Here is a 21,585-nt window from a genome sequence, read left to right on the forward strand (position 1 = left end):
ACACATGCACAAATACATATATGTTTTAAGAAAATAAATAATTCCATTAAAGTAACAAATACTTTTGAATTCCTTTTCTAAGTAATTCAAATAGAGGATTTTTAAAAAATGTATTGATTCATTTGTTCAACAAATACAAATGTCCATCTACTTTTTTTATACATATGAAATAGTTACATACACAAACATACAAATTACAGTGTGTGTTTCCCAGTGTGAGAGGTAAGATATATCACATTATAGTTTTCTGGGACAGCTTCGTTGAAATATGATTAATTTCTTTCTTTTTCTTTTTTTATTTTTCTTTTTATTTTTTATTTGTTCTAATTAGTTATATGTGACAGTTCAAATACAAATGTCCATCTACTTTAAGTGAAGCAAAATGCTAGACACAATGAGAAATATAAGGTATAGAAAATGTGTTTAAAGTAATTTAACCTAGTCTGGGCAATCAGAGGAAGTTTCTTTAAAGAAGTAATATTTCAACTAAACCCTGAAAAATGAGAAAGAATCATCCAGGCAAGAAGATGAGTATCCAGAATGAGATCCCAAGAAAATGCTGTCAAGTGTGAAATGGAGAGTCCATCTGAGGGGACAAGAGAACCTGGGATTCAGAGCAGAGGCAGCTGAGCAACATAATGTGAGCCAAGAGAGTACACAGGGCCAAGTCATCAAGGACTGTTATTCTGAAGCTCTAGGGTACTGCTGTAAAATTCATTAACAGGACAGATATTTTTTGTGTCTTAAATACAGCATTACAGCGTAGAAAACAAATGAATTGAGGGCACAAGAATGGATTGTAGAAAATCCAAAAGCAGTTTCAGAGACAATACATTATTTCAGGTGAAAAGATGAAAGCTTTAAACTAGAATTTGACAGTGGTAGACAGAGATGGGGAGATAGATCCCAGATGTACCAATCCCTATAGGATTGGTAATTTGTTAGACATAGCAGAATAAAGATGAATGAAGATTCAAAGATGAAACCTTGGTTTCTGGTTGCTCAAATGGTTGGACCATTTTCTGTCACAGAGAACATTGGAATAGGAGCAGGTTTTGGAGGAGTTATAATTTGAATTTTAGGCTTTTGGTTGGAGATTTTTTTAAAATACAAATAAAAATGTTGAGTAGGTGATAAGAGTGGTGTAGACTGAAGATATTGACAAAGAAATAATCATTTAAAACACAGAAGGTATGAAATAACACAATCAGAGAACAATTGAGAGGAGAATATGCTCAGACAAGGCTCAGGTAGGAAATATTTAGGCACAGAGTGTTTGAGACAGAGCAAACTAGGAGAAACTGAGTACAGAGTCAAAGAAACTTGAAGTAAGAGGACAAACATTTTAAGGCAAGAAGTAATGGTAAGGGGTATCAAGTGTTGCTGAGAGACAAAGTTAAAAAGAGACAAAATTACACTTGAATTTAATGCCATGAAACTCTGATGAACTTAATGGAAGTTCAGACTCATGAATGAAAGAGTTTGCAATTATTTCAAGAGCTTTAGGGAGGAAAGAGCATAGCCAACCATTTTAAAATACTGAACTACAGATGGGAAAAAAAAGAGTTAAGATTATGTCTATGGATAGGATAGCTGCTAATTAAGAAAAGACTTTAGTTAATAAAAAAGAGAAATAGTATGTTAACATGCTTATAAGATAGATGATTGAGTACAGAAGGAAATACTTGTTTCAGTGGGAAAATGAATCAAAAGATGAAAATTGACTTTGGATAGAGTCATGAAACTCTAATCATAATTAAGATGGACTTATTTTTCTATCATAGGAGTTTCATGAGTCCATCCAAAATCAATATTCTTTCTCAAATTCATAATCTTTGCAGCCCTGATAGAATTTTATACTACTCAAAAAATTATTTCTCTTGCCAAGAAAAAACTACAAAACACTTCTATATATTTATTCATTATATTTATTTCTCCCAAGCTCCTTTGCTGGTAACTAACAATGTTTTTAATTTCCTTTTATGATTTTTTTCCTAGGAAAATTTCTACCCTGTTTTATAATATCATTAAAGAGATATTTGGAGCCAAGTCAATTTTCTGTTACATATAATAAAGAATGGCATACAGTTGGCAAACAGATTTAAAGCCTAATAAATCCGATGAAGATCAGTCTGAACATCAAGAATTTCACCTTGTAACTCAACCTGTGCCTTCTAGACATGTCCGTCTGGGTTTTGATCACCTCATAGATGAGATCAGTAATAATATTCCATTCTGTCAGGGTGAAATTGAAGAAAACACCTTTCTTGTGTCCAATGCATCAAACTGGGACACAAAAAGGCATTCATTGGATAGAACACACCAGATATCCTCGAATGAATTCACTTCTGAAGTCCCTGAGTTCTCCTGGCATCAAGTTGGGAAAACATCAGCTATTGGTTTTGGTGCTTCTGTGTTACCAAAACCTCAAATCATGAATAAAGAAAGCACCTGGGAAAACTCCATAGGAAAATATCATGATGTTGAGGACTCCAGATTCAATATTTTAACTTCATCATCCACTAGTTTGCATAAAATGAGTACACAAAGAGAATTGGAAAATGAAAATCATAACTACTATATAGGATTTGAAAGTACCATTCCTCCTGTTTACCCATCCTTCCCAACTGACATCATGCCAAAAGAAGAGAACAAAAGAGGAAGCATGAACATTGTAGAACCTTCTCCAATGTTCATTAAAGGTTCTTTTCTACCCAAGTCAAGGAAAATCGTATGGCCAGAAAACATTGAGGTATGTGTAATTCATGTGGATCTTAAATTTTGACTCTGAAAGATTCAGTCAATAATGAATTGGATTAATTGGTAATGAAGGTAATTAATCTTAAATAGAAAAATCTATATTAAACTTGGAAGAATCATTTATTTTCACAAATTACTTGTTCTTGAATTAATAACTATTTCTGGAAAAAAAGAAATTTTTAAAAATTTCATTTTACAAGTTCCATTTTCATCAAAACCAAATAAAGTGTTGCAGTACTCAGATTAACTGAATGAAAATATAGTTTGAGGCTTAGCTGACAATATTATGTATCCTTACTGTGTTATACACACATACATTTCATTATATTTATATTTTGTGTCACACTATAATGATTTAAAATTCCATTATCATTATTGGTAGGAAAAATGTCTTTTTACCCAGAGACTCTTAAATTATATTATTGGCTAGCAACTTCCATTGGGAGCATTCCAGGAGAAGGAAATTAAGTAATTATTGTGCAACTCATCTTAGTGGTTTTATTAGCAGCTTTCCAATCATTTCAGTAATCATAGAGTTTTCTGTATAATATTTGAAGATTTCTGTGGTTATACTAAGTCCAGACATAAGTAAAGCCGAAGTAAACATTAAAAAGAAGAAGTACTATTGCAACTTCAATTTAGAGGGAGAGGCAAAGAATACTTCATTTGTTCAACAACTCTTTATCTCTGTATACTCTTTAACCCTTATAGTGTACAGTGATGTACTAGGCAAAATGGATGCAAAGAAACAAAGTCACGATTATATGAATTCACAAATAGCATTCTGCTCAAATTAATTTCCAAACAAATAATGGCAATACAGTAAACAACAGAAGGGTGAGTGTCTGGAAGAACAAAAACACCTAATTCTACTTGAGGCACTTGCAAAGGAGGTAGCACCTCAAATGACCTGAATCAAAAGTCAATAAATTCTAGGGACATCTAGTTCTTTCTATGACATTGTAACAAGTACTAAATTTTCCCTTCTGCTGAAAATAATTATAAACTTAGACAAAATATATGAAGCAGCTAGTTGCAGGTATTGAACAGGCAGTATAGAACATTGATCCTTGAGAAAAGTGAGACATGTGAATAATAATAGTTTCTGCCTGAGGGTGGCTTCTGCTGCTTTCCAGTCTAGTGTAGCCTAATTTGAACAGCAGTATCACTGAACTGGGGAGGGAAAGCAGCAGTTGAAAGTGCAGAAGGAGATGTGATTTGCAGGGCTGAGTGCTAGAGAAGAGGGAGCTGTGCAGTGGGTGGAGATCAGGATGCCACAGGGGATTTACTGCACATTCTTGGCCAAGTTTTGGGAATGTGTTTGCAAGGCTCAGTAAAGATTGTCAGCTTTTGACTCAATTAAATAGTGATTGTTTCGGCCAAACAAGAAGTTATACAGTGCAAAAGATATGGCAAAGCTAAAGACTGAGCTGAGCACCTCAAGTATGCCAATAAGATTCCACAAAACTATCTTCTAAGAGTAAGCATGTTCAAAAGCAAATGTTACAACAACCAAAATGAATGTGATTAAGGCTGACAAACTTTTAACTGTCAAAGTATTCCATGTTTTAAAAATCATAATTCATAACATGCCATCTACAATATCTAACAAATAATTACAAATGCATAAATATTTTAAAAGTCAGGAATTTTGACCCAGAAAATAGCAGGATCAGAGGAAAGAGACTCTTGAGATAAGTCAGTTGGAATTAATAGAGATTTTAAGGTATAATTACCTAAAAAATATTTAAATAAAGTAAAAAATGTCAAAAATGGATAGTACAATGAGAAATCTGAACAAGAAATTAGTGACTATGAAAATTAAATAAAAAGAAATGAAATGACAATTCAAGAACTGAAAATAGTATCTGTAATGAGAGTCAGAGCATCTGCTTAAAAATAGATGGGAAATGATAGAGGAAAGTAGTAAAGTTGAAAACAAAATAAAAATTCCCAAATTGAAGACAAAAATAAAAGAGCCATATAAAAATGAACAGGGATTCAGAGACTTATAAGACAAGAAGCACAATTTATGAATAGTTGGAATGCTGGCAGAAGATGAAAAATGGAAAGGAAAATTAATTTGCAAAAATAATGATAAGACAAGGGATTAATATCAAGAATATATAAAGAACTCGAAAAGTTGCTGGGTGCAGCAGTGCATGCTTGTAATTCTAGTGGCTCAGGAGGCCAAGACAGAAGGATCACAAGTCCAAAGCTAGCTTCAGTAACATAATGAGGTCCTAAGCAATTTATAAAGGGCTGGGGATGTGGCCCAAGGGTTGAACGCCCCTGGGTTCAATCCCTGGTACGAACTAAACAAAACAAACAAAAAACCCTAAAAAAGTTTAACACCAAAAAGGAAAAGTGCCCAATCAATAGATGGGCAAAAGGGCTAAACAGACATTTTTCAAAAGAAATACAAAGGACCAACAAATACATGAAGAAATGTTCAACATCCCCACCAATCAGGAAAGTGGAAATCAAAACTACATTGTGATTTCATCTCACTCCAGTCAGAATGGGAATTATCAAGAATACAAATAATAATAAGTGTTGGTGAGGATTGGGGGAAAAGGTATACTGCTATCTTGTGGTGGAATTGCAAATTAATACAACTGTTCTGAATAGTACAATGAAGATTCCTCAAAAAACTAGGAATGGAGCCATGATATGACCCAGCTATCCCACTCAATATTTATTCAGAAGAACTAAAAACAGCTTAAGATAGCATGACAGTCACATCAATGTTTATAACAGTACAACTCACAAGAAGCAAGATATAGAAGCATCTCAGGTGCCTGACAATAGATGAATGAATTAAGAAAATATAGTCTATATAAACAATAGAGCTTTACCCAGTCATAAAGAATAAAATTATGGTAAATGGATGGAACTAGAGAACATCATGCTAAGTGAAATAAACCAGATTCAGAAAAACAAAGATCAAATGTTCTCTCTCATACTCAAACTTGAGCAAATAAGGGGAAGTTAAAATGAAGGGGGATCAAATATCATAAAAAGAGAGGAAAGATCAGAGGAGTAGAAGGAGGTTGAGAGGAAGGGAGGAGGGATGGGAAAGGGGAGGAAATATAGAATATATATGACAAAAATTATGCTATGTTCATGTATAAATATACCTCAGTGAATTCCACCTTTACATATATCTCTAAAGCACTATTCAAAATATATAAATGAGAAAAAATAGGAATGATCAGAAATACACCTCAACTTTAGTTGAGAGTATCAAATTATAGATCGAAGAAGTCCAAGAAATCCCCAAACAGAATACAAAGTCAACCACATGTAGACCTATTAGATATACTCAAATATCTAAAACTCAAAGGTAAAGAGAAAAATCTTAAAAGGAAGCAGGGGGTGGGGAATTCAAACAGTAGAGTAACAATCTGAATGAAAACAAACTTCTCATCAGACACAATGGAAACAGACACAGTGGAATATTTTTAAGTTCTTCAAAAGAAAAAATAAAAACGAATCCATACTTTTATACCCACTGAGTATATGTTTCAATACTGAAATAAAGACATTGCCATACAAACAAGTACTGAGAGAAATTATTCAGCTAACATGCCAACAGGGAGTACCAATGTAAATGTTTCAGACAAGGCAAATGACAGATGAAATCCAGGAAGGGGTAAAGTGTGATCAAAATAGTAAGTGTGTTGAATAATACAAAATGCTACATTTAAATTTTTGCAAGAGAGGTGACCAAATAAAAATAATAGCATATTTTTATGGGATATATTATGTATGTGGATGTAAAATACATGACAACAATAGTATCAAGGATGAGAGTAGGGTAAATGTTATTTTTGCTATCATAGATTCTAAAATTTAGATGTGTGTTACATTAATTATAAATAAACTGAGATAAATTAAAATTCATATGGTAATCTCTAGAGTTAGCACAAACACCAAAAAACAATTCAAAGAAACCAAGAGAGGAATTAAAAGAAATAAGAAAAATATCAAACTGAAAAAGGAGAAAAAGTACAAAGTCAATAGAAGAAAAAAGTAGAAATAAATACAAATGTGGTGGTCTGAAATAAAACAACCTCCATAAATATATTAAATATAAATCTTCCTGAAAAACACATAAATTGAAAAACTAGATTAAAAAAGAAGACTCAACTATTCTCTAAAACATACAAACTTAAGAAACAAGGGGATAAGGTCACAGGTATATTGAAAGTAAAATAACAAAAGGATTTGACATTTGACCAGAGAATGAAAGCTGTTGTGCTCATTAATATCAGGAAAAGTATAGCTAAAGACAGAATGTAATTAGAGAAAAAGAAATCATTTTGTAATGATGAAAAGGGCAATTAGGAAGAGATCATAAATGTAAATGCATATGTGCCTAATAATAGAGTTGCAAAATATATAAAGCAAAAATGATCTATTTTAAAAGCAGTCATATATGTACACAATAACTGAACATGTATATGTTCCCAAGAAATGAAGAATATGCTCACATAATTATGTATAGATGAAAGCTAATAGTTTTCTTTACAATACTTAAAATCTAAAACAACCCCAATGTTCATCAATAGGAAGATGGTTAAACAAATTGTAGACTAGTCATACAAAAAAATTACTACTAATCCGCAATAAAAAGGATGAACTACAAATATGTATTAGAATATTATAAATTTTAAAAATATATATGATTTAAGTGACAAAAGCTCAGAGCAGGAGAATATATATACCTAATCCATGATGATAGCAATCTGACAATAGTAGTTAACAAATAGGCTTGCAGATAAACTTAAAGGAGATGTGTGAAAATTGTTCTATATTTTCATTGAAGTGCTGTGTGTTCCTCAAAATTCAAATTATATACTTAAAAATTATGCAAGTTAATATTAATATTTAATATTAATTCAATAAAACATCTGAAAAAAATAAAATTTAAAATAAATATTTAAAAAGGACAAAAATTTTAGAATTGTATTCATGTTTTCTCTATATTTAACTATATTGAAAGGCAGTTTTATTTTAAGCTTATAGGTTGTTCCATTCAAATAGATGAAATACCTCAAGGCAGTAATACAACCCTGGCTTCCTTTTGTGACAAAGTTAAAAAGTGAGTATTGCTATTTCATTAAATTTTAAAGTTTCTGTGACTGAATGAATTTGTCTATTTTTATAACACTAAACTGATTAATATTGCATAAAATGTCAAAGTCCAGTAACTTGCAAATACAGTGAAGTATCAAAATTTTTGCAAATCATTAATCAACTTCCATTATTGTATTTGTTTTTATGGTCAGACAGACATATTTCCTTTTGAAAATTTTATTCACATTAAATATTTCATAATTTCAGAATAGCTCTTATTGTTTGTTGATAGTTTGATTTGTAGTGAATTAATTTCTCACTTAATGACAATTATTTGACTCTTCTGACTCAGACCCAAATTAACACAGATTAACCTTTCTACGTGGTACATTCAATTTAGACTCAAGTGAGTGCCTCTCTCTTATTAGCTAAATCTTATCTTGAATGGATGTTCAGAATATTAAACATATTAAATGAATGTGTGTTTGTCCTATGAAAGCCAAAATGATTACTAGAGGGTATTACCAAATATGCTATTGATCTTTTCGCTAATATAAAAATGAATCCATAATGTAAAGATAGATTTTTTTGAAAGACCAATTTCTTATTAGTGATTAAAATTTATATAATGTTATCTCTTCTTTTGCTAAGTTCTGAAAATTTAATTCATTAGTAATTTAGTCATTTTGTTTTTCATCCTTCGATGGCTGTTATTTTAAATGTAATTAATATACATGTTTGAGATTAAAGATTTGATTAGTTAGTTTTAAGTCTATTTCAATGGTAATTAACTATTTCATGCATGAGAAATATTCATAAAACAAATAAGTAAACAAAAAATCAAGATCTCTGCTTCAGAAAAACCTGCCTCTATATTGGAATGATTAAAAGGCATGCACATAAAAACACAAAACAAATAATCTTATACCATAGAAATAGCCAATCTTTAATTTCTTGCTCAAGATTACAAAAGAAAATTTTAAATTATACTTTGCATTCCTAAATAGGATGTTCAAAGTTATTGATATTCATTTTTTTGGAAATACACTAATCCCTGTAATAAAATTGTTAGAAATACGCTACTTTAAATCTAAAATGCGGTCATTCCTACCTGTCAAGCATGAGGAATACTATAAGATATCACTCTTGGTATAACCCACTGATAGAACACTTCTTATGAGCTCATCTGGCAGCTCTTTTTGTTTTCAAAACATAATTTTATGTTTTTAGGTCAAATCTTGTAGATGCAGTAGTAACATAAAAATGTTTTATATGATGTTACATCAGTAACTTACTTTCGTGCATTTTCCAAACTCTTTAACATGCTTTTTATCAGAGGTGTTTTCTGAAATAAAGATAAGAACTAATACAAGTAACCAAAAGTAACTTTGGAGTATCAAAAGGGAGACAGATTATGTGCAAATTTACTTTCCTCAGTCCATAATAACTTTTATTTTAAAATACTTTTAAGATGATTAAATGTATGTATGTATAGTTATGTTATACACAAACATTCTAGTCATTCATTAAATATTTTTGAGGACCTACTATGTGCTAGGCATTTTTAATTCAAAATGAGTTGAAATTGAATTTAAAAGCCAAGTTTCACAAGAGGGTCTTCAAGACCAGGAAAGTCATAATAAAACAGATGTATATATATCTAGTTACACCTTTTTTTCTAATATTTAAATAAGCATACTTCAATATGTTGTTTACATTTCTTTTATACTCCTTTAGAGAGGTTTTTTTTTTTTTTAATTTGTTGGGTTTGGTTTCTTATGATATACTTTAAAGTCAGATCTTTCAAGAAATTAACACATTCTTATTTAAAAAAAAGCCATACAATACTATAGCACATGCATGTTTCTGGTTCACAGTAGCTCCTCAACAAAGGTTTACAGGAGAGTGAAACACAAATTCATATTTTAAATTTAACTCCCCAAATGATCAAATCAGAAATCCCAAATGCATTGAGTAGTGTCATATCATAGGGTAAATGCTAATCATGAAGCTTTTCCATCCAGGACTGAAGTCTAGACCTTTTTGTTAGGGGATAACAAAAGAGAGTGACCCCTATCATTATGCTGCCCAGTGGTTCTCATACTGCACTGCCAGAGCAGCAGCAGCAGCAGCAGCAACTGATCTGAGAATTTGATTTTGGGGTAAGTTTGGGTCCCTCCACAGATATACTGAGTCAGAAACTGTGGGGATGGGATAGAGCCCAGGGAGATTCTGATGCAAGTCAGGCCCATTGAGTGAATATGCACTTGTTCATTTGTCAATAGAGACAATATTTCAATGAAATCTGAAGAGTTTAAACTCTGAGCTACTTCAAGGACTGGACACTATTTTAGCACTGTGTAAATACAGTGAATGCTAAGGATGCAAATATAAAATAGAATGTGTGATTTTCCATTTAGAAAGAGGTTAGATATCAGCATAACTCAAACTAAAAACCCCACAATAACATTTTCATTATCAAAAGCATTTTAAATGTTTACTTGTATTTTAGTCAGGTTTTTCACTTTTATGACTAAAAGGACCCAACCAGAATAACTGTAGAGGAAAGAATTTTTTAAGGGCTCACGGTTTCAGAGGTCTCAGTTATAAAGAGAGCAAACTCCATTCCTTGGGGCTCGAGGTGAGGCAGAACATTATGGCAGAAGCGTTTGACAGAGGGAAGCAACTTATTTGTTGGTCAGGAAGCAGAGAGAGAGAGACTCCCCTGCTGTAGATACAAAATATATATACCCCATAGCCACCCCTCCAATTAACCACTTCCTCCAGACACACCCCACCTGCCTTCAGTTGCCACTCAGTTAATTCCATCAGAAATTAGCTCACTGATTTAAGTTAAAACTCTCACAACCCAGTAATTTCTCCTCTGAACCTTCTTGCATTGTCTCATATGAGACTTCTGGGAGACAACTCACATCCAAATCATAACAACTTATAAATATCTTTATATTATATTCTACTTGTGGACATAAAACATAGATCTACAAGGTTTAAGTTATAGTAATATAAAATGATAATTGTTACTTTACATTGTTCTACACTGTAAAATTTTCATATGCCTTTTCTCTTCTAATCCTCACAAGAAACCTTTGAAGTAGATATTGACACCCACTTTTGTGCAAAGTAACTAGTCAAATAAATTTCTGACTGTAACATTACTAAGTAGAAACATCAGGATTCAAATTCAAGTCTTGTGCTCCAAGGATAAATTATTTTGCAATTCTTAGACTCATTTATGTAACCAGTAATTGTTCAGAATAGATTCATGACTTCTAGGCTTGGTTATTTGTGGAATATCCAAAAATGTTAAGAAAAAGAAGAGACGAAACTACTTTTATAAATTAAACACACACAAAAAAGGAATTTATTTAACACTATCTCTAAATCCAAATGAAAACCTTGACAAAACTAGACAGGAGAAAAATCCAAGAGGAGGAATTCAGGCATAAAAAGCAAAGTAAATGCTGTGAGTAATAATGTTCAGAGTGAATTCTCATGTCTTATGTTTATGAAAATGTAGTCTTAATTATTTCAAATGAAGGGCTCTGGAGGAAAGCCTGGGGAAGAAAGCTACATACCTGTTCTTGGTCCAAGTGTAATCTCTACCAACTGACCCAAGTGAATGCACTGTACCACAGATCAGTAACTGATGGTTTTCATGTTTTAAATTTTATAAAGCAAAGCATTGCCGAAGATTTTTACAATTACACTATGAATGGTGTTTTAAAATGAAATCGTGCAGATCTTGCCCTAAGCATTTTTCTCCCATATACTTTTCAGACTGAGAGAGGCATATCATGCAGCTGACATTAATTCCAACTCTGGAAGGATCTGGAGCACTACTACAGCATTTCCATTTCAGCTCTTTTCTAACACTAAGTTCAATATAAGTATTTTGGCTGATAACTCAACACAACTACTTCATCTTATGCCATATGGTGAGCAACTTGCAAGTAAATTTAAAAATCTTCATAAAGCTGGTATTGATAGCCTTGAAATCATTATAAGCTCCTATAAATATTGATGTGACTGCAACACAACACTGTAGTGTGCTGATTTTAAGTCCTCTGGATATAAACCGAGAAGTGGGAAAACTGGGTCAAATGGTGGTTCCATTTCAAGTTTTCTAAGGAATTTCCATACTGCTTTCCAGAGTGGTTGCGCCAATTTGTAGTCCCACCGGCAATGCATGAGCGAACCTTGTTCCCCACATCCTCACTAACATTTATTGTTACTTGTATTCTTGCTAATTGCCATTCTGACTGGAATAAAATGAGCTCTCAGTGTAGTTTTAATTTGCATTTCTCTAATTGCTAGACATGTTGAACATTTTTTTCAGATGGAATCAACCTAGGTACCCTACAACATAATGCATGAAAACAAATATTTTAAAAAATAAAATAAAAGGACAGAAACTTGAAAAAAAAAGAAATCATTGAAAGTTGCACTATGAGATTGTTTCGCTCTCAAGTGAAATAAGAGGAAAAATAGCTGGGACCATTTGTTAACGTTTGAGATGGTAAAGGAGAGGCATAGTCTTCTAGAATTCTCTTCACATTGCTCACCTCGAGACATTTTATTTTCCAGCTATAATACTTAATAACAAGTACAGCAAGATTTCCACGTTTTCTTTAAAATCTGAATTTCAAAAAGATTAGAAATAAAGAGGATCTATAAGTGAAAATGACTGTTCCTATTCACTAGGAACAACTATTTCATTCAAAATGAAAAATTGTGAGATAGAATAAGCATTGGTACAAAATCTCTGTCCTCACAGTGAGAAAGAAGTCTAGCAGTCCTATGCATCCCACCTCAATTAGATTTAGCAGATGTGTCAACTAAGTGTCTGTGGGGATAGATCCTAGAAATTTGTATTTTATGAAACTCTTCTGCTGGTCTTTACTTTTCCATAGTTGTAGAATATTCAAAGATTTTTAATGCTTTATTTCATTGTTGTAGTTGACTATTTTGCAAAGCAATGTTAGTTCTTTAAGCAACATCTAGTTGCTACTAAATGTGCTTTTATGTATCAACAGGAAACTATTTCCTGACACTTAATGATCCAAGAAATATTTTCTTTTATTCATTGGTTGTATTTATGATTATGTTTTCCTCTGGCTTACTCTATTCAAGTTTCTGAGCAAGTACAGATGACTACAAACATAGCAATGTTATGTTGGTATATTAGTTAGGACCATCTGGTTTCAAACTAAAAGAAACCAACTCCTGCTGGCTTAAGCAGAAAGAAAACACTTTTAAAGAATATGGGGGTTTATTATAGAATTTAAAAGTAGGAATTCATCAAATTAGGAATGTACTAAAACCACAAATGACTAAGTAGCCCGAAATTCCCCTGACCTAATATCCCTGTGTAATTGCTTCCCTATCTCACTTGCTTTCTGCTGATTCATTCTCTTGCTTTTCTAAAACAAGTAAAAAGCCAAGCTTACAAGCATATGTGGTACTTGGCCAGCCATCTAAAGATAGTTCCATCTCTCTGTTAGATCCATTCCCAATTTTGACAAGCAGAATTCTGATTGCCCAGTTAAGATCAGTGGTTCTATACCTTCATCCTATCAGAATGGACAGATCCAGGTCATGTTGACTTCAGCTGCTGGAGAAGAGGAAATGCTTAGGAATTAAGGAAATCACTTCTGTTCTTCAAAGTTACAATATTCAATTTTCTAACATATCTCTCAGTATGGAGCTGACAAGTCGGTCCCATCATTTACTTTTATGAGTGAAGTGATTAGGTCATTGTGTTTAGTATTGAAGAAACAAAGTGGTAAAGAGAATGTACATGCCCTACAGATTTTAAAAGTCTAAGGAGGAGAAACACGAGTGTTAGGTAAGTAGTCAGCCATGAATGGGTAAGCACAGTGAAAGGACAAAGAAGGGGCACTAAAAATCAGAAGGAACCTTATCTAACAGACAAGCACCTGGAAGGTGGGGGCCTGGTATGTCAAAATCTCCCCCAACCTTAATTAATTACATCCCCCTAAGAAAAAATTGCCAATTTGGGACCACATAGTCATTATCACTTGTAGTCCAGTCTCCAGGACACACCCCTATCACCAAAATTGTGTCACAACCCCCAGTCTCCCTGGTAGCCAAGACCCTCTTGAAGCAGATTTGATGGGGAATGTTCAAAGAGTAAGGAACTGATTAAGTGGACAAGAAAGTGAATCAAAACAGGGGGGCTCGAGTTCCTTAAAAACTCCAGTTGTGCAAGCACCACACCATCTTCTCTGGGAGGCTATCAATGCAGTTCCTATGCTGTCTGTCAAAGGTCAAGGTGGACCTTGTCAGGACTCTCTGGGAACATTCCTGGAACACCCAATAAAACTGGAGCTCTAGAAGGGCACACAATTCTCCTGTGAGGACCCACTTTCTCCCACAAGAGTATTCCCTTTTCTAAACCTTTCCATTAAACTCATGCCTATTACTCTGAGTAATAGTTCTGATATTGTTCTGGCCTATCTCTAGAATCAGGGTTTGAAGAAGGGGCCTCTAGGGCTGCCCCAGCTGTGCAGCAGACTCTGCCCTGTAGTAGGAGTGGAAACAGGAGGGTGACTTAGAAAAGGAGAAAAACATTAATAAAAACATAAAGATTAGATTTTGCCATGGTTTGAAGCAAAACTTTTCCTCTACTTACTTAGATCTCAATGGTTGAGAATGGGGAGGGTGTGTGTGAAATAACTGGCAACAGAAAAATTAACAGAAGGAAAAAAACAAAGGAAAAACAAGTATGTAAGTATCTGGAGGTTACCCAATTGTGAATAACCAGAGGTAAGTGTGTTATACCAATGAACAAGAAAAAGGGTTTTAGGACTTCAGTAGGAAGCATGTAATGGTTCCATTGGGGTTTTTTTAATGTTAATGAAAGGGCAGCTTCTCTCCTGAATTTGTAGAAAATTCCCTCTGAGGAGAGCTAATGGAAGCTATATTTTGGGGAGTCTCTAAATTAGACAGATAAGGAAATTTCAGATAAGATTTAAAGTATTTTTACTGTACATCCAAACTGGTACTTTCATCAATTTTATACGAGTAGTTCACTGGGTTACAGATGTTCACAAAAGAACAGAAGTCTGAAGGATGCATTAAGAATAACTTCAGTGAAAGATAAAAGCTGTTACTAGAAATGTAAGGGAAGATGAAATCTAAGTAAGTGGAGGAGGAGATGGGTGAAGGGTTTCAATTCAGAGGAAACTCATTTCTCTGAAAGTGAGGAAATGGAGTACTTTGAAAGAATCAAGATTTTTAAACAAGAAATTCTCTGGTCCACAATTCTCAACTATCATTTTGATGATGGCGAAGTCCTTATTTCCAGTTCCAAAGTTTCTCTAGAGCCAGTTTTCTTACTTTCAAGTACCTTCCAGCTTTAGATGACCACTGGTTGAACTCTCTACCAGGAAGTCATTAGTGACCCTTAAAGGGTTGTAAGTAGAAGTCTGTTTGCAAGAACTGAAGAGTGACTAAGGAGTGTTGGCAGATGTCTGCTCTTTAAAGAAGTTTGGCAGTAAAGGGAAGGTAAAAGAAAGGATATTACAAACAAATAGAACGGATAAGGGGAGATTTTATTGGAAGGTTGAATACCAGCACATCTTTAAGAAAAGAGAAAAATATCTTTAGAGTATGGAATTTAAATACATACAAGAAAATAGGGGTGGGGAGGTGGTAATTGACAGAATAGAATTGTAACCCAGTATAGGAAGAAGGATCACAGTTAAAGGAGTAAGCGTTTATTAAAAAAAAAAAAAAAAAAAAAAAAAAATATATATATATATATATATATATATATATATATATATATATGTACTTCCATCTCCAAAGAGGTGCAAAGGCAAAGAGGAGGAAGGGCGGAAAACTAGACTTGAGGTGTAGAGTAGTATAATGAAAGAATCTCAAGGGCTCTTAGCCATTAGTAGGGTGAGTAATATGGTTAATACAGTGGGAAGGACTGTATGGAGTGAGAGACTATAAGAAATTCTATCAGTGGTCAAAATTAAAGTACAGATATAAACTCAAAGAAACCCCAGTGCTTGCTGGCTTACAGTATGGATAAGAAATTTAACTACGGACTTCATGGTTGATTTCGAGAACGGTCTTTTCAGGTTCAGACTTGCTGAATTTGAAGTCATAATGAAACATCCAATGAGTAACATGAAATGGGTAGTAGAAGGTATCAAGGTGTTGGAACTCAGAAAATTATTCTCCAGAGGACGGCCTGCTGAGTCCTGTGAACTGAAGGAGATTGGAAGGACTTTAGAAACCGAGCATTCTTACCTGTCTTTCTTTCTCCCCTAAGGCAGGTCATGGAAACTAGAACCCCTTCCCCCAAAGCCAGTCATAAAACTTTGAATATTACTCTAACTTTCCTTTCCCTTTCTGAGTGATAATTAGCCATCAAGAAATTCTATGCTCTATCATATTGAATAGTAAATCTAAGACCCTCATTTCTAAAAGGCATCCTGCCCCATATGTTGGAGAATGGAATACTACACAGAGAAGCCAAGAAGAAACTACGGACAGGTCTTACTGAGTTTCCTCACCCAGTTATCATCAGTTCATAGCATTTTTGTCCAACCACAACTCCACAAAGCTGTCATAACACAAAAATGTGGCAAGTTTTCCTGTGTCTTTGGTTCTTCTTTTAGAAGGCTCCTGTGTCACATAAAACCTTGATTTAAAATAATGTTATGTTTCTTTGCTTGTTATCCTGTCTATTGTTGTAGCAGTGTTGGTCATGCATTTTACAATAGAAGAAAGGTATAACATTTTTCTGCCTCTACACAACCAGACAAAGGAGAGAAGAGATAGTTAGAAATTGGGTTACAGAATCTTTCATGTGACAAAGTAATAATCCATGCAAGACTCATTTAGTATAAGGGATATAGTCCTGGAAATAGAAGAGTCAATTTTTATTTTGTTTCTTTTTGGTGGTACTGAGATTGAACCAAGGGTCTCATGCATGTGAGGCAAGCACTCTACCCCTGGGCTACATCCCCAGTGGAAAGTCAAATTAATTTAGACTCTAATACAGGTGCCTTTGGAGATATTTTGCTGCCATTATATATTGCCCATTCTCACTCTCCCTTATCAAAACCCTTATATGGTTTTTCCTATGGCCACATTTACTTCTAGCTTCAATTCATACCATTTAATACCATTTCAGACAATATTTCCAACCCATAGTGGGTTGAAGATACTTTCAGTCATGTCAAAGCATTTCCACAATCCATAATTCCTGATGATCTTTACAATTTGTTTCCCCAACCATTTCTTTGATGACATCTTGACCTAACATAAAAGCTATACTTTAAATCCAGAGTGATATACTTTCTTTATCTTTTTGGCAGTAATAACTCTTGCACTACATTTTGTTAGCCAACTTGAGCCAAAATCCTCTCCCTACAAACAAAAGACATGGTAGGAAAAGAAGTCACAGCAAAGAGAACAAATAATTGTGACCAAAGCTCAACTCTGACAAATGCAATTGACCATCTATAGGATGTGCTACAATTCTTACTGGCTACGAATCATCAGAAAGTCCACTGCGATTGCTTCCATTGACCTAGATGATAAGACCACAATCAAAACATAGGCTTAACACTTTTAAATATAATGCCCACATTTGTCTGACTTTTTTTTGTTAGACTTACATCAGATTCCTGAAGGAAATAAACCATGATTTTACAAATCTTTGCAACAGATAAAGAAACTGGGTCAAAAGGTGAAATAACTTATCCAGGCATATCAGTTGAGAATTAATGAATGTGTATTATGGGTCTTACATCAGAAATTGATAAGCACATGTTAATTGTTCTAGAACTGTTTTATCATAACTTTAGAACATCTTTTATGCAACGCTACAATGTACCAAGGGTTTTAACATGAGGAACATAATATCTAACTTTGTTATGAAAACAAAACTGATTAAAATAATTTCAAACATTTCCAAATATATCTCTAAATCTAACCTGACTAATAAATGAGGTGCATCTCATTTTAATTCCTCTTGATGGAGCTAGACAGTTAAAATATTTTATAAGGTGTTTGCCAATTTTTGTGCTCAAAACCTTTCCCAGTCAGCATGTGAGAAGCTCTTAATGACTTATTATTAACCTTTTGTTTTTAGCTAATTATCTTGTCAAAGACCTAATTGAAGAAATTCTACATTTATGCGCCAATGACCAGCTCTTCCCCAAAGACCATCTTCTGAGCATATGTGGTTCTGAAGAATTTTTACAGCTGTAAGTATCTTATTAAATTTTGATCATTGTTATAACCTGTAAGTGTTAGGTAGCAATGTTCTTATTTTTTAAAACAGATTTTGTACTAACATTATGCTATTTTGGGGAAGGGGGGTGCTAGAGATTGAATCCAGGGTCTCAGGCATCCTAGGAAAGTGCTCTACCATGAGCTATGTCCCCATCTCCTAATATTCTTGTACCTGACATAATTAAATCAATATTATAAATCCTATTGCTAGTTTTCTTCTTGGTCTTATTTTTGTATTATGTGTAGTTATGGTAACAGTTATTTAAGTGAGCTTGGCCAGTGCATACAATCATCTATTTGCCCAGGATTGAAGTGATTCCCAGAATATGGGAATTTCAGTTTTGAATCCAAAATAGACCTAGGCAAACCAGGACAAGTTTGTCAACCTGCTTTTAATAAAGCTATTAGGATGGATCACACTCGAGAAAATAAATTTTTCTGAAACAGTTTTTTGATTTGCAATAATGTTAGCATGTTAATAAAATACTGTTTTTAAAAAATCACAGGAGATTTAAAAATGAGCATTATAATATTTCTATTAAAACATAAGTTTTAAAATATCTTCCATTTCTTTACTTAAGTGATTTATTAAACAATTAGAGAAGTCATTTCTTATCAGATATTCTCTTCAAATATTTATTTGATAGAAAACTCACCTTCTACTTTACCACAAATCCATTTGCTTGAAATTCCTTAGAGACCAGTCTTGAAAACAAAAAATAGTTTTAAGAAAAGAAACATTTGCCTGCTGACATTGCATAGTTATTCTAAAGATCAAAGTATTAAAGATTAAAATGTTCAGTAGAGAGTATTGTCATATATATTTCTCTTTTGCATTTCTACAAGTATCTGAAGATTAAAATACTCTCAGAGAAGTAAAAATGTATTTCTTTGGGGATTCTGGAACATTTTTACTGCCATTATTCTAATATGAATGTGCTTGAAATATCTTATGGATAATTTGGAGAAGATGATGTTATTCTTAACAGAAAATCTAGTTTTCTATTTTGTAACATGAAGTACAAATGATTTGCAATGACCTTTTCCCTTTTTGTGTTACCAATTATAGCAAATGATAATAAAAAACAAGTATGAAATCACAGATGTTTTGTTGCATGAAGCCAATGAATATCACCTTCTTTTTTTGTCTATTGAATTCACTAATTAACACACTCAGTGACTAGACTACTAACTTTCCCCAATGATTTTTGACAGCACATCCAATGAGCACAGGAAATGTATTTTAAAAAATTTAATATTATAGTCACTACTCACTAAAACTCATCTTTTGAATTGTTGTACATTTCCAAATGTACACCTGTACTTTGGTTAATACCAAAATATTAAATCCAAAAAAAGAAACGTTATCAATTATTTGCACTATGTTTAAACAGTGAGAAATATCCAGAAACCAGAGAAAAACTTGGAAAGAATGAAAAAAATATTACAATGGACCTTGGTTTAAGAACTGTTTCAAATAAGTTAATTATCCTTAGATCTCAATCACTGATGCACAAAAATGTTTTAATGATCATCTTACTGTAGTTTCTTATTAATATGATTTTCTGTAAAGGCAATATAAATTTTTAAAATGTTTTCATATTTTTCATTCTATTAAAATTTTATTTAGTTGGGTTTTACTAAGATAAAGTATCCAAATATTAGTATGGTTTAATTATAGTTAATAATTCCCTAATAAGGATAAAAGGATTTGTACATATCAGGGGTTTACTCACTATTTAAGAGTAATAGCCTATCCATATTGATATAACCTATTTTAATAAGCAGAATAATATTACTGTTCTTTCTAACATTTAAAGGAATATATATTATTCATTCAGATTTTATTTTTCCATCTATAGATGCATGATTTATTTAATTAGTATGTCCTTAAAGACTTGGAAATCCCTCTGTGATAAATTTCTGTAGAGGGAACACAAATAATGTGCAATGTATCAATAATTCAATCAATAATAATTATACAATCTAAAATTTATACTGAATTTCATCTGGAGTATTCAAAAGGCTAAGGTCATAATAGTAATAATAATATTACTAATGCAAGTATAAACTAAAAGAATACATGACAACCAAGCCAGCACTACAAAGAATACTCAAAGATAAATTGCTCACAGAGGAGCCCAAACATAAATTCCCAAACTCTCAAATAAATTAAGATCAATAGAAGACTAATCAGCTAAATGAGATTTAAGATAGAATTAAATATAACAAAAAATCAAAATGGCAGCATAGCACAAACACATCTCTGTAATAACACTAACTATAAATGGTCTCAATTCACTAATTAAAAAACATGGATTGGCAGAATGGATAAAAGCAGGATCCAATTATATGCTGTTTTCAAGAGACTCATCTCATAGGCAAAGACGTGGCTGAAGGTAAAAGGATGGAAAAAATGCTATATACAAATGGAGTCCATAAACAAGCCACAGTAGCTATTCTCATATCTAATAAAGCTGATTTCAAGTCAAAATTAATCAAAACTGGACAAAGAAGGACTTTACATCCTGGTAATGGTAATATTCCAACCAGAAGATATAATAATATAATAGTAAATATATATGCTCCACATGTCATGCCCAGTTATATTTTAAAAAATTCTCCTTGACATTAAATCCCAGAAAGACACAATACAATTATACTGGGTGATTTCAACATACCCTTATCAACAATATATCATCGAAGCATAAAATCAATAAATATATAGCCACCTAAATAATACTATAAATCAAATGGACCTATTAGACATACACATAATATTTCACCCTAAAACAGCTGAATTTACCTTCTTCTCAGCAGCTCATGGAACTTTTTCCAAAGGAGATCATATTTTAGGTAATGAGTCTTAGCAAATACAAATAAATAAATAAAATAAAATAAATACAATACCATGCATCCTAGTGGACTGTAAAGGAATTAAACTAGAAATCAACAGCAAGAAAGATAATAGAAACGTTATAATCACATGGAGGTTGAACAATACTATTTTGAATAAAGAGAGAACAAATAAATGATCTGAAACAATTGAAAACAGAGGTACAACATATCAAAATCTCTGGGATAGTATGAAAGCAGAGAAAAATTTATAGTACTGAGTGTCTACATTAAAATAAAATGCAGAGATCCCAAATAAATAAGCCTATGCTCCAACTCAAAGCCTTAGAAAAAGAACAACAAATTCCAAAACCAGTAAAAAAATTATGAAATAATAATGATCAGAGCCAAAATTAATGAAATTAAAATTTAAAAAACACATGATCAATGCAACAAACAACTGGTTCTTCAAAAGGATAAATGAGATTGTTAAACCCTATGTCAAACTAACCAAAATAAAGAGAGAAAAGACTCAAATCGACAACATTATAGATGAAAAAGGAGATCTCACCACAGACACTTCAGAAATCTAGAGGATAATTAGAAACT

At 32.8% G+C, this 21,585-nt stretch overlaps 1 protein-coding gene across 1 annotated transcript in view; it reads left to right on the plus strand.

The window, feature by feature from the left end:
- The window catches only part of PIK3C2G (phosphatidylinositol-4-phosphate 3-kinase catalytic subunit type 2 gamma), a 376,626-nt gene that overhangs the window by 15,633 nt on the left and 339,408 nt on the right, over positions 1-21,585 (plus strand). The window contains 4 exon segments of the mRNA XM_079141521.1: positions 1,999-2,752; positions 7,785-7,867; positions 11,641-11,798; positions 17,999-18,113. Of these exon segments, the coding sequence (XP_078997647.1) occupies positions 2,078-2,752; positions 7,785-7,867; positions 11,641-11,798; positions 17,999-18,113 (1,031 nt within the window). The 5' untranslated portion in view covers positions 1,999-2,077.

This window comes from Sciurus vulgaris, assembly GCF_902686455.1.
Source record: "Sciurus vulgaris genome assembly, chromosome: 5".
Classification (NCBI taxonomy): domain Eukaryota; kingdom Metazoa; phylum Chordata; class Mammalia; order Rodentia; family Sciuridae; genus Sciurus; species Sciurus vulgaris.